Genomic DNA, 18,017 nt, shown 5'->3' with positions numbered 1-18,017 from the left:
CTGCAAAAAATGACGTTGGTATTTTGATGGGGTTGTATTGAATCTGTAAATCACTTTGGGTATTATGGACATTTTAACAATGTTGAATCTACCAATCCATGAGCATGATATGGTTTTCCATGTGTTTACATCATCTGCGATTTCCTTCCTTGGTGATTTGTAGTTCTCTTTGTAGAGATCTTTTAGACCAATATTCCTTATGAATATAGATGCAAAAATCCTCAATAAAATTCTAGCAAACTGAATTCAGCAGCACATCTACAAAACTAATCGACCATGTCCAAGTGGGCTTCATCCCAGGGATGCAAGGATGGTTCAACATATGTAAATCCATAAATGTGACCCACTACATAAAGGAAAGCCAATACAAAGATCATATCATCTCAATAGATGCAGAAAAAGCATTTGACAAAATTCAGCAACCTTTTATGATAAAAACTCTTAACAAAATAGGTATAGATAGAACATACCTTAATATTATGGAAGCCATATAGGACAAACCCACAGCCAACATCATACTGAATGTGGAAAAGTTGAAACCATTCCCTTTCAGAACTGGAACAAGACAAGGATGGCCACTGTCACCACTTCTATTCAATATAGTGCTGGAATTCCCAGCAAGAGAAATCAGGCAAGAGAGGGAAATTAAGAGTATCCAAATGGTGAAAAAGGAGGTCAAACTATCACTCTTTGCTGATGATATGACCTCATATCTGAAAAATCCCAAATATTCTGTCAAGAGACTTCTGGAATTGATAAATAAATTCAACAAAGTCTTACCTACAAGATCAGTATACACAAATCAGTAACATTCCTATACACCAACAATGCTTAAGCTTAGAACCAAATCAAAGACTCAATGCCTTTCACAGTAGCTACAAAGAAAATAAAGTACCTAGGAATATATTTAATCAGTAGTATCGTTCTTATAAGCTTATAGTTTCACAAGTCTGTAATGATTCTGTCTGTTTTCTACAGTGAGTAGATGTAAAGCAAAATCACATTTTATGTTTCATTTTTCTCTACAAATTATATTTCATTTTAATGAATGATGAGTAGCAAATTTCTTTCCCTGAATTGATTTTTGGTTGTACCTAATATGTCTTGAGTTACTATTGCACAAATTATAATTTCTCACTAGGTACCATGATATCATTAAGAAGCAGCAGACTTTTAAATGATTTACGTGAGTGAATGTGACAGAGCAATGTCCATAATAATTCATGACTATCAAAACCTAGTTTTCAAAATATGTATAATATTTTGTGCTACATAAAGTCTCAGCAGCAATAGCATGAAAAATAACTCATTTTTACATGTACATGGAGTTTTAAGCTAGATTTGTGGATTTCAAAAACATTAGTTTGGAAAACATGCAGTAAATTTATAGTAAGTTGTAACTTAGATGGTATCCAGTACGCAAAATATCTATCATAGAATTTTTAGTAGTGCAACTATTGAAAGAATTGAAAGCATTTTCATTTCATGCATTTTAGAAAAATCACATTGCTTGGGGAAGGTATTTCAAACTAACAAAAATGTTTATTTGACACTTCCTGTATAAAATGATTCATTTATTCAATAAATATATTTAACACACTATTAAATACCCCAAGCCTGTGCTTCTAGAAAGTGATTCAGCCTCTTTATTTGTTATTGGTCTGTTCCATCTATCTTGATTGAGTCTTGGTAGTTATATGTGTTTAGGAATTTATCATTTCTTCTAGGTTATCCAATTTGTTCATTATATTTGTTCATAATATTCTCTTACACTTCTTTTTACTTCTAAGACATCCACTGCAATACCTCCTTTCCAAGTTCACCTTGAATTTTTTGTTACTTCTAGGATTATTGTCATAATTAGTGAGGAGACGCAGAAGGAAAAGTCTAGGTTGTTGTGCTTTCAAATTATTGCTTCTGCTTCTGAAAGTACTATTAAGAATTTCTTAAAGCCTTGTAAAGCTTGATAGAAAGTAATGAAAGGAAGTTAATTTTTCATTATTTTTGCATGAAACCTACCTCAAAGGCAGAGATGCAATGAGTATGCATTTACATATCTGTTCAAACATAAAAGTATTTATTGTACTCTGATTCTACAAGTTGAACATGCCTAAATGTGACCAGTTTTTCCAACTCACATTATAAAGACCATCTAGGACACGCTTGAAGCTCTGATTCGGGGGGGAGAGGGGGCAAGGGCAATATACATAACCTTTTTTGTACCCCCATAATATGCTGAAATTAAAAAAAAAAAAGACGATCTAAATGTTTCTTTCCCACTTTACTTTCTGGAAGCTATAATGATTAAAGCAGAAAGAATTAGTAGCTATCAGAATTTTATCCCTCAGGCAACCAGATGAAGCTACTGGCTCTTTTCTCTGAAATGCATAGACACAAAACATGTGTCACAGTTTCAGAGGTTGAGAGTCCTCTATGAAAAGCAGGCATAGACCTTCTAGAAGCCCATAAGAAACCCTGATCTTCAGAAATGGAAACTTCTACTCAGGAAGTTACATTTTTAAAGTGCTTATAATAGAGCTGTACTATTTGATAAGCATTAAAAGATACGAGTCAGGTAAAATTTATGTCCTGGCGAGAGACATGTTTTATATAGCAATGGCAAAAAACAGTGTGTGTGTATAGACACACACACACACACACACACACACACACACACACACACACATATATTAAACTAATAAAGCAGGTTGGTTTTCTATATGGTAAAAAGATCTACAATTCATTTGAGTGATAAAAATGGATTTTTCAAAATGTTACTCTATATAGTTACTTTTAACAATAAAAATCATTTAATAATTAACGTATATGCCAAACATGATAGATGCCACACTTCAGCAATATAGGGATCATGAGCCCAATTTAATGTCACTTCTTTCGGAAAGCGTCCTGGAGATTCCTGTCCTTCAAAAGTCTTAAGGTGGAGAAATCGTTGATTGATAAGGCAGAGAATTAATGGCTTTCAGTACTATTACCTGCATCTACTGTCACATTCCAACATGTCCCAAACTTTTATTTTTTTAAATCTGCGCTTTCAACCTGGAGAAGCACAGTCATGCACTTACATGAGAAATATGATTCAGAAGCTGCATTTACTTTGTCAGCTGCAAAGTAATTAAGATTGTTCTTATTACCGCTTCTCACTGTGCCAGTGACACTTCCAACACTCATCATTTATCAGTGATAAGTGAATTAAGAAACACTTTCCAGTTGCTCCATTTTTTCAAAATCAGCTACAAAATGTTTGACTCAAACACTTAAAAAAAAACATTATTCTCATTTTTTTTAGGTTCCCTATGCTTCCTTCTTTTTTCTCTTGCATTTCGTTCTGCTTAGTGAAGTGATCAGCCAGCTTTGCTGTGAGGACTTCATGGCCTTTTTGCTGGAGCGGAAAGGGCCAGCTCTGGGTACCAGCCCTGCCACTCGCTGGCTGCGTCAACCCAACAAGCCTTGATAATTAGGTTTCCTCAGAGTCCAGCCCTGGGCCTTCAATCAATGAGAACCACCAACATCTGTGAAAAGGGAGATTTTAACATAGCTCAGCAGATTTTTGAGAATAGTGAAGGCAGATGCATCGTACGTGTGTTGAAAATCAATGTGTGTGTGTCCTAGTCCATTGACCGGTTGCTAGATTTTTATTAATATAAACAGATATCCAATACAAAATTTTGCAGAAATGGCCATTTATAATGTGCAAATTAGGCAGATTTTTGAAATAATATTACTGTTATTCTCTGCTTCTCTAGGCTTGCTATTAGTTCAGTATTTTCTAATTTCTTATACATTTTATTTTAGTACTAAAGATAGTGTCTGAAGAACATACGTTCTTCAGATCTTTTCTGTTTTGTTCCATTAAACTTACTCAAGTGAGGTCTCCACCAGAACATAAGCTCCTGAAACACAGAGACCTTATTTTTGTTGTCCACTGTGGTTCACAGGGCCCAACAGAGTGACCAGATGATGAACAGAGATGATCAACCAGGAGCTATACACAAAGCTCAAAATACTTAAAGTGTAGATGAGATTTTCTGTTAGAATATATGACATCAAAACCAAAATATTCTTTTCTTAGTCATACTGAAAACAGATTTTTTCAACTAATAGATTTATGCTAACAGAAGATTTTGAGTAAATTACCTCTCCATTACTTTGTCAAGAAAAATATTATATGACATTGAGAATTATTTTAAAAAATTGTTCACCCACAAAGAAACCATTTAGTATGCATTTTGGGAATGATATATTAGAAATAGGTTTTATTTTAATATTAATTTATATGTATGGGGGATTCATAACTTTTTCTAAAGAAATTTATTATGAATAAATTCATCTTTGTTGAGGCGAAAAAAGCTTTAGAATTGCTAACATTGTAGAGAGACTAATGGCACTTTTAGAGACATTCATAGTAATTTCACTTTGTTATGGATATCTTACAAATACAAATACCTTTATGGAGATGGTAGTTCATAATCTATAACAGTATTTATTATTTATATTTATACTGGGATGGTATATATATTTTAAAACTGCCCTTTATAAATATATTAACTTTTTCAGTGAGAAAAAGAGATGCCTGTTCTTGATCTAAAACTAGGAACTGAATAAATTATGTGAGCAATAAGACTTTTGGTTTTGTAACTCTTTCATAAGCTGAATATAAAATAGAATAGTCTTGTATGTATTTATTGTTTACAATAGAACTGGCGATACTATACCAAAAGATATGAAAATAGTTGTACCAATGCTGGAATCTAAATATCCTTCTTTTAAAAAGTATTTTGTAAAACACAACTCACACATCTAGATATTCAAAAACGCTGTTTGTATTCTCAAATACATTTTTGCCCAAGTGTATAAGAATTGAGATTTATTTGGAGCTTTTTCTTTTCTTTATGTATTTCTTCTTTGCATAGGAAAAATATTAAAAGCCTGTGGTTTTCCTCCTACCCCTTTGAGCATGCGGTATTGATACACTCAGCGCTCTGTCCTCGGCTCCCCTCTCTTTTCCATGTTTTCTGTATTTTTAGGAAATCTTCATGCCTTCAGCTTCAAATCCCACATATGCCACTGCCCAGGGGCCATTTCTACTGACCTGTCCTCAAACACAACTTGTGTAAAAAGGAAATTATCACCACCTTTCTCCATCCCCATCTGTCGGCTCTTCTCTTTCATCATTTATTCACCACAAATTGAGTCATTGTCCATTTTTCTACCCCTCCCTCCTCTCTCATGGCTACAAGCCATGCGCCTCTTATGCGCCTACAAGCTCCTACCTAGTGGACAGTTTAGAGATATTTGAGCTGTAATCGCCATCAGCCAATCTGTGCATCCTCACTGCCTCAACCCCGCCTGGGGCACCATTTGCATGTCTACATCTGGATTAACGCGTCAGTTTCTCTGTCCCTCCCCTCATCTTTCTACATGCAGGTGTAATCAAACTATTCCAGCACAACATCCTTCCATTGCTGCTGAAATAAAATACTCAGGCCTTAGCACAGTTTATAAAGCCCCATGTGCCTGAGCTCAGCCTAATTCTCTGGTTTTACTTTTGCCTCACCCCACCATGTTTGAGGATATAATAATATAGGATTTCTTTCCACTCCTGGAATATGTAACCACGTGTATATCCTGTTCTTTTCTCTTCCTGAAATTATTAAATCTGATTGACCTTTCAGGGCTAAGCTGAGCTGCAACTTCACCAGCTGCCTTTCCAAATTCTCTGAATTTGCAAGAGATGGTTCCCTCCAGTGCCCTGTGTAGCACCCTGTATATCCAGCACCACAGCCCCATCACAACTTGTTATGATTGTCTGTTCATTTCCCCACATGGCCCTTTAGTCTGTGAGAACTGAGTGCAGGCACAACGTCTGTTTGGTTTATCAATACATCATGGCACCTTAGGCAGGACCCAACACAGAACACTCACTCAGTTACTATGTATTTAAGGAGAGAGTTAGTGAATGCCCTAGTTTAGTAGGTGCTTAGCTTTATCAATGGATCACTGAATAACTGTATGAAGAGTAGACTAGATAAGCACACCCCTTGAGACTAGTGCTTGTGGGAAATTCTCATGGAGTTGTCCAGGAGAAACCTGGGCATGTGCAAGGCATTGGGTAGGGCTGGGAGGAAAGACGTGGGATAGGTTACCCGAGGAAATCATGCATGATGGAAAGGGATTTCAACTGTCAGCAATACGTTGTGAGCAACAGCATTACTTACTAGTTAGTTGCTGTTGTCTGAATGTGCCCCCCAAAATTCATGTGTTTGGAACTTAATCCTCAATGCGACAGTATTAGGAGACAGGACCTAATGAGAGGTGTTTAGGTTAGGAAGGCTCCACCTTAATGGATGGGTCAACGCCACTATACAAAGGGGTTGTGGGAGTGGTCCCTTCTTGTCTGCTTTTCTGCCCGGCATCTTCCCACCCCCCATCAACCTGCCCACAACCAGAGGGCACATGCTCAACGCGCCATCCTGAAAGCAGAGACACTGGGCCCCAACCTATTAGTGCCTTGATCTTGGACAACCCAACCTCCAGAACTGTGAGAAATAAGTTTCTGTTCATTGTAATTTGCCCAGTCTCAGGTGTTCTGTTATAACAGCACAAATCAGACTAAGACAACAGTATAAAAGAAAAAGTCCATAAAAGGAGTCTGAGGAGGAGAGACACAAACACAGGAGGAATATGAGGTTTGCAGCATGAAAATAAAACGGGAGCATTTCAGGAAAGAAATACATGGACAATCAGATACAATACTGGAGTGATGAGAAAATGTGTATTTTAGGGGATGAAGGCAGAACCATTTGTTTAATGAGAAATCGTAGTTGAATTATAAATAAATAATACTTTATTAGACTTTTTAAAAAATCTTAGATTGGAAATAGTTCCAATGGTTCTCAGACATTTACTCATTATAATGTAGAATGTGCACGTTAAGCATAGGTGTATATTATTCAAGTGGAATATGCAAATTCTGAATTCCTAAGAGCATTTAACATTATAATTTACCCTTATTAAATTAAATCAAACAATCTATTTTAGCTTCTGAACCTGGAATGAGTGTTAGCTCCAAACACTCATGGCTATACTTTAACTTTTTAAAGAGATACTTCAAGTGACTATCAAGAAAATAATTTTGATAAATTTAACCAAGCTGAAATATAACTATTCAAAGAATGTGTAAAGTCTATATCCGCTAACTCATATCAATTTAAATTTCAGCTTTAATACATTTTCTATTACCCACATGGTGTTTCCTTTTACACACACACACACACACACACACACACACACACACACACACACTGAATATTAGTCTACTTAACTTCTGATAGCTTTGCTGATTGTGAAATTTTTTTAATAGTGGAGATGAATTGTTCTTGGGCCATACACTCGCCCTATCCCATTTGAAGTGACTTACCCAAAGGTCTTTGGTGAGATTAAAACAGATGTTCCAGAGTAGAGTAATTGAAATTAGCACAGCCCTGCCTAATTTGGTTCTGTTAAGTGCTGCACTGATCCTAATTGGAAGCGCATGGGAAATACTGACTTACGAAAAGAAAGGAATTCCCCAAGTGAGAGAAGCTTCCTCATTCCACCCATGAATGTTTATTTTTACAGGCCTGAAATAAAATGGAATTACTTTTATTGTTAAAGATTTTCATGTAGGAAACATTTGCTTTTATTACTTAAGTGCTTTCTTCAGTCAAACTTGTGAAGAGAGGTAGTTTGTTGGGAGATTGCACAAGTTTTCATTTGGAAGTTCTGTGGAGAGCAAATTGAACTTAGAAATGCAACATAATTATTAGACTCTCTGATACTCTGACAGGTTTTGCAAAGATATAAAATGTAGGTTTACTGCTGTTCTTTCAAATTTGTGAAAAACAAAAGCAATCCTACCTCATTCTTGGCATTCATTTTTTTTCTTTTCTTTCTGTATTTCTCTTTCCCTTTCTCCTTCCCTCCCTTCATTTTCCCTACCTCACTCCATCCTCTGTTTTTTTTTATTCTTTGTTTTTTCTTCTTTCATTTCTTTCTTCCTTCCTTCCTTCATTTCTGTCCTATGGTTTAAAAATAGGAACATCTCTCAGATCTTTAGTATAAAACAAAACTCTTTCTTGAAACTGTCTTAATGCCCTGGGAAACAGCAATATATCTTTAATCTTTTAGATCAAGATAACTGCTCTTTCTTTAGTAAAATATGTAGTGGGAATTCAAAATAAACTTCTAAATACAAGCACTCTGCTGTAACATGAAATAAATGTTACTGAAATAATTTGTGTTCTGTAAAACCAAACACTAGTATTGAATGGGCTTGGAGAAAATCTAGCAATTGGGTAGACCATTGAAAACCTAATAAATTTTAAAATGAGAAAACTGATAAGAGAAATAATTGGTATTTAGTACGATCCTTTGGAATGCCTGGACAGGAAGCTCAGGATGGGTGAAGAATTCCACAGAAAATGTTATAAAAGCAAAAACAAACAAACAAACAAAAAAACAAAAACACACACACACAACAGTTTGGAGAAGTCAGTCCCATTATAATTGGTATAATAAAACAAGAAATGGAATGAACGACAAAGTTAGGAAAGGAGAAGTGAGACAAAGGAATCTCCAAAAATTTTTTAAACTTAGAACCATAAACAAATCTATGAAAATTATTTCCCAAAGCATTACAAATATAAGATCTATAGTAATATATTTATCAAAGGATGTACAAGATTTCTGCACTGAGAACCATAAAACACTGCAGTAACAATTAAAGACCTACATAAATGGTGAGGTAATCCACCATGCTCATTGATATTCAATTGTTCCTGAGGTTGTGAATATTATCAAGGTATCTGGGAAAGCAGAATAGTGGCCCCCAAAGATGTCCATAACCTAATTCCTGGAACCTGCCAATATCTTCCCTTACAAAGTTAAAGAACTTTGCCTTGTGACCAAGTTAAGGATCTTGAGCTGGGAAGATTTTCCTGCATTATCCAAGTGGGCCCAATGTGATCACATGCGTCCTTAAAAGCAGAGACCCATTTCTGGTTGAAAGCCAGAAAAAGATGTGAGTATCGAGAAATGAAAAGAGAAATGCAATGTTTCTGCTTTGACAATGGCAGAAGGAAACCATGAGCCAAGGGATGTGCGCGACCCCTAAAAGCTGTAAAAGCCAAAAACAGATTTTCCCTCTGAACCAGAAGAAAACACAGTGCAACCAACACCCTGATGTCAGCCCAGTGATACCCTTGTCCACTTCTCACCTGAAGAATTGTAAGATAATATATTTTTATTGTTTAAGCCACCAACCTGTAGTAATTTGTTAAGAGAGCTATATAAATCTAATATAGTAGCTCCCTATTTAAAGCAATCCCAGTCCAAATCCTAGCAGCCTTTCTTATAGAAATTGAAAAGTTCATTCTAAAATTTTTGGGATGAAAAGTACCTAAAATGGACAAAATTATCTTGAAAAGAACAAAACAGAGACTTTTCTGAAGACCTACTATAAGCCTTTCACTTACAAGATTTCAAGACTTACTATAAAGCTACACTGATTAAGGTTGTTAGGCAATGCAGTAAAGGTAGACCAATATATCAATGGAACATAAAATATAGGTTCCAAAAATGGGCAGAATATATCTAGTCAATCAACTTACAAAGGTCCCAAGGCAATTCAGTAAGAAAAAAGTCTTTTCAGTAAATGTTGCTGAAAATCACATGGTGCTGGACCATCCAAACCTTTCCATGCCATTTACAAAAAGTCACTTGAAATGGACCATAAATATAAAAGTCAAAACTATAAAGCTTTTAGAAGAAATTATAGTATAATGTTACCATGACCTTTGAGTAGGTAAAGAGTTATTTGGACATAAAAGCACTGACTACTAGAGAAAAAAATATATAGATGCTGTACGTAAAACAAAAAAATATTTTTTGTTCATCAAAAGACGTTTTTAAGAAGACAAATAGGCAAGCTATAGAATGGGGGAAATATATGTAATACAGATACACCCAGAATATACAAAGAACAACTACAGACCAATAATAAAAAGATAAATAATCCAGTAATAACTGAACAAAAAATCTGTTAATAAGCCCTTCACAGAAGAAAATATAGGAATGACCATTAAACACATGAGAGTGTTTGCCATGATTAGTCATCAGGGAAATGTAAATTAACCTATATGGAGATACTATTTCACATCTAGTAAAATAGCTAAAATAATTTTACAATGACAGTATCAAACGTTGCAGAGTTTGTGAAACAAATTGCTGATAAGGATATAAAATGTTAAAACTACTTTGTAAATTTGTCTAGCAGTTCCTTATAAAGTTAAGTATACGTTGACCAGAACACCCAGCATTCCACTCCTACAATTTTCAAGAGAAAAATGAAAACCTAAAAAACTTATGTTGACCAAAACAACATATATCCATAGTAGCCTTACTCAAAGAACCAATAACTGAAATAGCACAACTGTCAATTAAGAAGAAAATGATGAATGTGTTGTATAGTCATACAAGGGTCTACAAAGCAATGACAAAAAAAAGAAAGTATTGATACATGGAAACAAATGAATGAATCTCAAGACCATTATGTTCAGAATATATATTTCCATATTCTATTTATGTGAAATTTAAGAACAGACAAAACTAGTCTGGGGTTATGTAAATCACAAGGTGCCTTCTTGTATGGAATGACGATTGACCGCAGTGGGGTGGGAGGGACCACTTGGTGTTGAGGGAGATGTTCTGTGTCTTAATTATGGTGCTGATTGCATAGGTATGCATGTTTGCCCAAATTGTCACAACTGCCTGTTTATTATCTATGCATTTTATTGCATTTAAATTACTTCAATGTATTTTAAAGAAAGGAATATTAGGTTAAAAAAAAAAAAGAGCTAGGAGGGTTTCAGTTTTCAGCACAACTGAGTTGAAGTCTACAATTTGATGATTTGACTTCATTATTTTGGCTTTCCTTGCCTAGAAGAAAATACTGTCTACCAATGTTTGTCAGCTGAGAATGAGCTATTTTGTATTACAGAAACACACATTTTTTCAGAACCCACTGTTCCCTGTAAATTAACCAGGAACTCTTAATGACCATTTAAAAATATTGAGAACAGAATCATAGTGAAAAAAAATACATTGCCTCTATCCCTATGTGAGATATGGAAAAAGTGGTGTGTTGATGAAAATTTACAGCCTTTAAAGTTGTAAAGCAAATAATAAGTATTTACATTATAAAAGAAGAGAGTTTGAAAATTAATGTGCTAAATAAATGGTCAACTTATAAGGTTTGTAAGAGATTAATAAGATAAACAAGAATGTCAAAATAAGGATATAAAACAGATAAGAACAAAACTGATTTAATGATAAAGCAAAGATATAGAAAGGATCAACAATACCCCAAATATCAGCAATACTCATCTTCTTGTAAGGCTTAACGAGACGAACCAAGCTCTGGAAATATTTGTCCAGAGAGATTGAGAGAAAGGGTGCACAAAATGACTGATACAGTGCATGCAAAAGAAAACACCACATAAATAGCACAGCTATTAAAGGGATAAACAATGTTATGCCAATAAATTTGAAAACTTAAACAAAAATGGCAAATCCCAAGAAAATCATATATTAAAAAAGTTACTTAATGCCATAACTAAAGCCAGAAGAGTCCTATAGCTACTACAGACCTACATTTTCAAAGCAATACACCTTTAAACCACAATGATCTATTCTTTTACAGCCAAGAATCTAGCAACATGTAAATGTCTAATAACAAAATTATGAAATATAATGTGGAGTAACAGGAACTTCTGTTTGGAAGAGGGAGTGTAAATTTAAACAACCTCTTTGAAAAAAAACGAAATGGAGCTATCCAATCACTTTGGTGATGTCTACTCCTATACGCTGGCATTTTCAGTCTAAAGTGTGCACATTCTGAGGAAACTCTTGCATATGTGTGCCAAGAAATATGAACAAGACTATTTATAGTAACATTAGTTGCAAAAATAAATAAATGACTACAAATGGTTTCAATGCCACTAAAAGGAAGGCAGGTACATTGCGATATATTTGTATGACACGTCAACTCTCAAAAATGCAGTGGTAAGCCATGAAATCAAGGCATGGGAGAATACATACACTAGGATTTTATTTCCATAAATGTCACAAGAAGATTAAGCAATATATTGTTTTGAGGTACTTCTTGTATGCGTGTGCTAAGCATATAAAGAAAGGTATTAATGGTTAGCTCAAAATTCACAATAGTGGCCAACACTGACAAATAGGGAGAGGGATAGTTTTGAGGAGAAACATACAGAGATACCATAAAGGACATATTTTTAAAAATGTAGGTACATTGAAATTTATTTCATTACTATTCTTTCAATGGCATATATGCATTATATATACTCTGTATATGTTCTAATAAATTTTTAAATATATTCATCTCTCATACAGTTGCTTCATCCTTATAACTTGAGGCTGAGTTTTCTTAATTGTCCAACAAATGTCTGTGGTGCTGTCATGGGTAGACAATGCCAACAAGTTAGACTTTGATGAATTGCTCAATTAAAACAAAACACAGTAAAACATATAATTCCTCCCATAAAATGCCCTAAAATCAACCTAAAAGTTATAAAGTGTCCTTTTCACATGTTCAGTGATCAAACCCTGGTTTGATAAACAATTTTTGTTCTGAGTGCATAAATAGTAGAAATAATGTAAATATCTGACATTCTCAAAAAAGGAACAGGGAGGGAGTGGGTATAGTAAAATTATTTAATGAGAATGCTAGTGCTTTTTCATTCCACCAGACTGTGAAGTGCTCCTCCAGGGCAGCAAATGTGTGTTATTTACAGCTGAATCGTCAGTATCTGGTGTGGTGTTTCCTGTTTCAACTGTCTTTACTATTTCAGACAAACCTGGTGAAACTTCTTTTGATGCATCAAGCAAACCCAAACCTTGTGAACTGTAATGAAGAGAAGCCGTCAGGTAGGTCATGAGCATCCTGGGACCACTGAACAGTTACTATTTATTTTCTTCCTTTCATTTTGGAATTGTCCATCCATAATTAGCACAGGTACGAAATGAGAGTTGAACTCTCTTGTGAAACTCTGTAATAACCACCCAGTTCAGGCACGGTTCATAAACTCACATGCACGGCTCCATCACAACAGGCTACCAGAGAGCAGTTTATACCGTACTGTTGTACTTTGTGTGTTTTGCTTTTAATGTTTTAAACTTTCAGGGTAGTGATTCATTCAACATAACTTACTTTAAAATATATTTTTGCTGTTATTTAACTAGTTTCTCATCCTACCAAATACATGCTTATACATTAGGGCATTTTTTCTAAACGTAATAGTATTTTTTTCTACACAAATATTTGGAGTACAAGAAATATATAGATACTAACATTCACATGCTAATTTAAAACTTTGAAAATCTTGACTTAATGTTAATTATTTTTAATAAATAACTTTTTGAAGATTCCCAAAATTCTTTTAATCATTGCTCTTTTATATGTCCATATACTTATTTTAAAAATGGATGCCACATTAATTTTGTAGCATTTAAAATTTGACACAAAGTCACTACTCATAGTTATTTCTACAGTATTAAAAATAAAATAATTTTAAGTAAAAAAGAGAAAAGTGTAGCATAAGTAACATAATAATAGAAAAAACTTTGAAGGTAATAAATGATCTGAATGACTTAATAAGTCTATTTATTTTTCTTGTAGCTATACCTCTACTAACCTAAAAGCACTTTACCCTTGTTGTTTCTCATTTGAGGTCCTTCTATAAGTACGATTATCTGACAAACTTCCAGTTTAAGCCAGAACAAGAGATTTTCTCTATTTCTTATTTTATTGGAATTAAGTATCATTGTTTAAGATTGATTAATATTTATTACTTATTCTCTCCTAAAATAAACTGAAGATTTAACAAATAGCTGTAAGATAGCTCAATATATATATTTGCATATATTTGATCTGAGCCAAATAATGATAAGGTCCTGGCAGAAATGTCTTCATGAGGCAGCTAAATTACTTTAACCACTGCAGAAAGCCACGTAACTCTAATTTATAGACATAGGTGGCCTTGCAGTCTAGTCGTGATGATTGAAAAGGATTGGCTGCCTCCATTAGGTTCTCAGTTGATATTAATGTGAATTTTTCTTCTTAACCTGTCAAGTTTCAGTTTCAGTTGTTGTTAGGTATAAATTTGATTGATGCATATTTATATTCCTGCACAAATATGTTCAGAAGTCACTGTTCACATGTAATTTGTAAGGAAATATATTTATTTATATTTCCAGTTTAAAAAAAGATCATGGAGACAGGCCAGACACACTATTTTAATAACAACTGAGTACCCATTTAGCAGAATGTTTATAGAATGTCTACTATGTGTTTTATAATCCAGCCATTGAAATGTATAACTATTTTCGTCATTTTGATTCGTATTTACCAAGATGCAGGAAGAGTTTTATTGAGAATGATTAAGTTCTTTCATGCTTAGCCTCTCAACAATTTTTTATTTTACACATCACCATCCAGTGAATATTATTTTTATATTTTTTATTTCATTTATAATTAAATATGTCACTGATGTGAAACAAAATAGTCATTTTAAATGGCAGTACTGCAAATTTTATCCCTACCATAAACTTTTAATTATTTTGGTTTGCTTCATTTGTTGATAAGTTTTAGCATTTTAGGCATATCAGAATTACTGAAAGTAAATAGATTTCTGTATCTATTGCCATTCACTTTTTTCTGATTTTCTTATTTTTTCTTATAGATATTGCTGCATCTGACTTTATTGAGGAAATGCTGCTGAAAGCTGAGATTGCCTGGGAAGAAAAAATGAAAGAACCTTTATCTGTTCCTACCTTAGCACAAGAGGAGCCATATGAAGAGATCATTCACGACCTTCCAAGACTTTCCAGTAAGCTGTAAGTGCCTTCATTCTGGAATGATAAAGTAGCAGGACATTGCTCATTGAAAAGTTAATTATTCTCATTTGCCATCCTTTCTAGTTGCTGGTCATTTTACAGCCAATATTGAGTCTGTCTCTCAACTAAAAGAGTTAGAAAAATTGAAATTGTTTATCAATATATTTACCAAAAATACTTGTTGACAATTATGAGTTTAGTAGAATTCTATAAAGGCCCTCTGACTTTTTTAAATGTTATTACTGCAGTTATTAGATCAATTTCAGGTACTATGAGACCAAATAATATTTTAAACACATTTCTAGATTTTAGCTGAACTGATTGTGAAGTTTCCAGTGACAGTCATAATGGATAACTTTCCCAAAGTAGAAAATATAGATATGCATTTTTTTCTCTCCTAAGTATAAAACAAATAATTACTTATTATGTGGAATATCTCCTAAAAAGCAACTTTCCTGTTGCTTGAAAACAACCAATGTTGGGATGGAACATTGCCATCATTTTCAAGGTCTGAAAAGGTGATACAAAGTGTAACTCATAAGAATGACTAATAGTAACTCACATTCTAATTAATGTTATATTTAATAAGGAAGAAATGTTCATTTAACTCATAAAACTATGATTATGTTTGCAGTTTCACTTTTCCAGCATACTTACAGTGTGTATATGTACATACATGTGTTAATGATAAATGTTAACTTAGATATGCATACATATTCATTCATTTAGAAATATTTATTCAGACTCTACTGACCTTGGTGCTGGCTATATATATATTTAAAAAAAACAGATAGTAAACATAGTCAGGTAGAAGTGGGCTATGAGTATCTAAAGAAATGAAAAACATTGCACAGTTTCGGGACCTAGTTTCAAAATCCTTCAGATCATTTTAAATGTCTTCATTAACAGCAATCCAAAAAGAAACTGCATACACAATGCAATAATATTATGCAAAATTTATGGTATCTGTAAAACTAGTAAAAAAGAGATTGAACATCTTATAGCATGTTACCTTTAAAACCCTTCTACTTAAATATGCATTAAAAAGAGGAAGAGAAACATGGAAAAGTTTACAAAGGGTTATCAGTATAATATAAAAGTTTTTTAAATCATAGAACTATTGATGAAAATGAACAAAAAGTGAATGTATGAAGATCTAACTATTAGAATATAACCCCTCTAGAACAATCTCTATGCATTTGTATATAGTTAATCATGGATTATTGTATATGTCTTCAGAGATACTTCTGTGGTTACTGGAAAAAGCTTTGCCTTATAGCTAATATTTCAGGTTAAATAGTTGGAGACTTTGATGCCCAACTTTCAAAAGTGAGTAGAACAACTAGGTGAAAGAAGACTTAAACAAAACGATAAATCAACTAGACCAAACAGACATATTTAGAGCACTTCTTCCAATACATATTCTTCTTTAGTGCACATGGAACATTCTTTCACCAAAATCAGAAATGAAAGAGGGATATAACTCCTGAATTTACAGAAAAAAAAATTAAAAGGGTATGTTATGAACAATCATATGACAAAATATTAGATAACCTAGATGTAACTGACAAATTACAAGAAAAATACAAATAAATAAAACTGACTCAAAGAAAAAAAAACAGAACTTGCAATAAACCTATAGCAAGTAAAGAGATTGAATTAGTTATCAAAAACCTCACAAAGAAAGGCTTATACTCAGATGACTTCAAGGCTGAACTCTTCCAAACCCTTTAAAGAATTAACACCAACTCATCACAAACTCTTTCAAAAACAGAAGAGGAAGCTGTTCTTGACTATTCTGTTAGGTCAGAATTACCAAGATACAAAAATCAAATAAAAACATCAGGAAAAACAAAGAAAACTATAATACCCTTAGAAATATAGGTGTAAAACACCTCCATAATAGCAAACCAAGTCCAGCCACAGATAAAAAGAATTGTATGATAGGGCATAGTGAAATTTATGACAAGAAACAAGGTTGATTGAACATATAACAATCAAACAACAGGATACATCATATTAAGAGAATAAAGAACAAAATCATACGACCATCTCAATATATGCAGAAAATGGAATCGTTCATTCTTTCTATGATCTCAGCATACATGTCGAATTTCTGTTGCACCACCAACTCATGTCTGTTCTGCCAGCATTCTGTGCAGTAGATCACGATTCAGTAAGGACATGGACATCACTTCCACTGTGCCCCATTGTCAGTGTCAACTGCCTATCTTTAAATATTTAATGAACTAGAAATTCCTGTGTTATTGGATTATCCCATATTCCATGTTTTCTAAGATGTCTTCAATTCAGTCAACATTCTTAAGGTCTCCATGTGTTACCTGACCTTCAAATTCATGTCAAAAAATGCACAGGTTAGATTTAACCTCAAAGATCCTTCCAATTGTGACATTCTGTATCTATAAAGGCAAATACTTTTGGGCATCCATTCTCAAAGCTTGCAACAACCATTTCCATACTTGACTGCTATTTTCTTTCCATTGTCTTTCTTTCCTTCTGACTGGGTGCCTCCACTCGCCGCTGCTGACTATACCCTTTGGTATCTGAATGTGGAAATGCTCTCCCAGGGCTTTCATTGCTGAGAAGTTTTCATTTGTGCCAACCCGTGCTCCTCATTTTCTGTTTCATGGAGCCCTTGAGATAAAATCCACAGAAATTTTGCAGAATGCCTGAGTGGAGTGTAGTTCACTGAAAAATTGTGGGGTTTTAGTTATTAGTAGTAATAATAACAAAAACAATTTTAGGAGCTGATATTTGGTTGGTGGTTACCAGGTGTTGGGACTTGCGCAAAGTGGTTTACATGGATAATTTCACTTAGTAATCGAAACACCACCTGGAAATATGTCCTGTTACTTGCTGTGACCATTTTAGAAATACCTGTCTAGGGCCTGGAGCCTCAGGAACTTGACAGATGTCACACACGTTACTCCCCCATTGTCTCAGTGAGGTGGTCATTTTTATTTGTAACTCTAAATATTTTCATATGGCTGTAAAGAGGAAATTGATGATCTGAGTCTCAC

General features: G+C 34.0%; 1 protein-coding gene across 1 annotated transcript in view; it reads left to right on the top strand.

Annotated features, from left to right (window-relative positions):
* The window catches only part of MYO16 (myosin XVI), a 476,542-nt gene that overhangs the window by 131,443 nt on the left and 327,082 nt on the right, over positions 1–18,017 (top strand). The window contains exons 7-8 of the mRNA XM_045567153.1: positions 12,933–13,008; positions 14,823–14,976. Of these exons, the coding sequence (XP_045423109.1) occupies positions 12,933–13,008; positions 14,823–14,976 (230 nt within the window). The remainder of the gene's footprint in view (positions 1–12,932; positions 13,009–14,822; positions 14,977–18,017) is intronic.

The sequence above is a fragment of the Lemur catta genome, chromosome 13 (assembly GCF_020740605.2).
Source record: "Lemur catta isolate mLemCat1 chromosome 13, mLemCat1.pri, whole genome shotgun sequence".
Taxonomy (NCBI): Eukaryota; Metazoa; Chordata; class Mammalia; order Primates; family Lemuridae; genus Lemur; species Lemur catta.
Note: the sequence above shows the minus strand (reverse complement) of the source record. Positions and strands in the feature narration are given on the sequence as shown.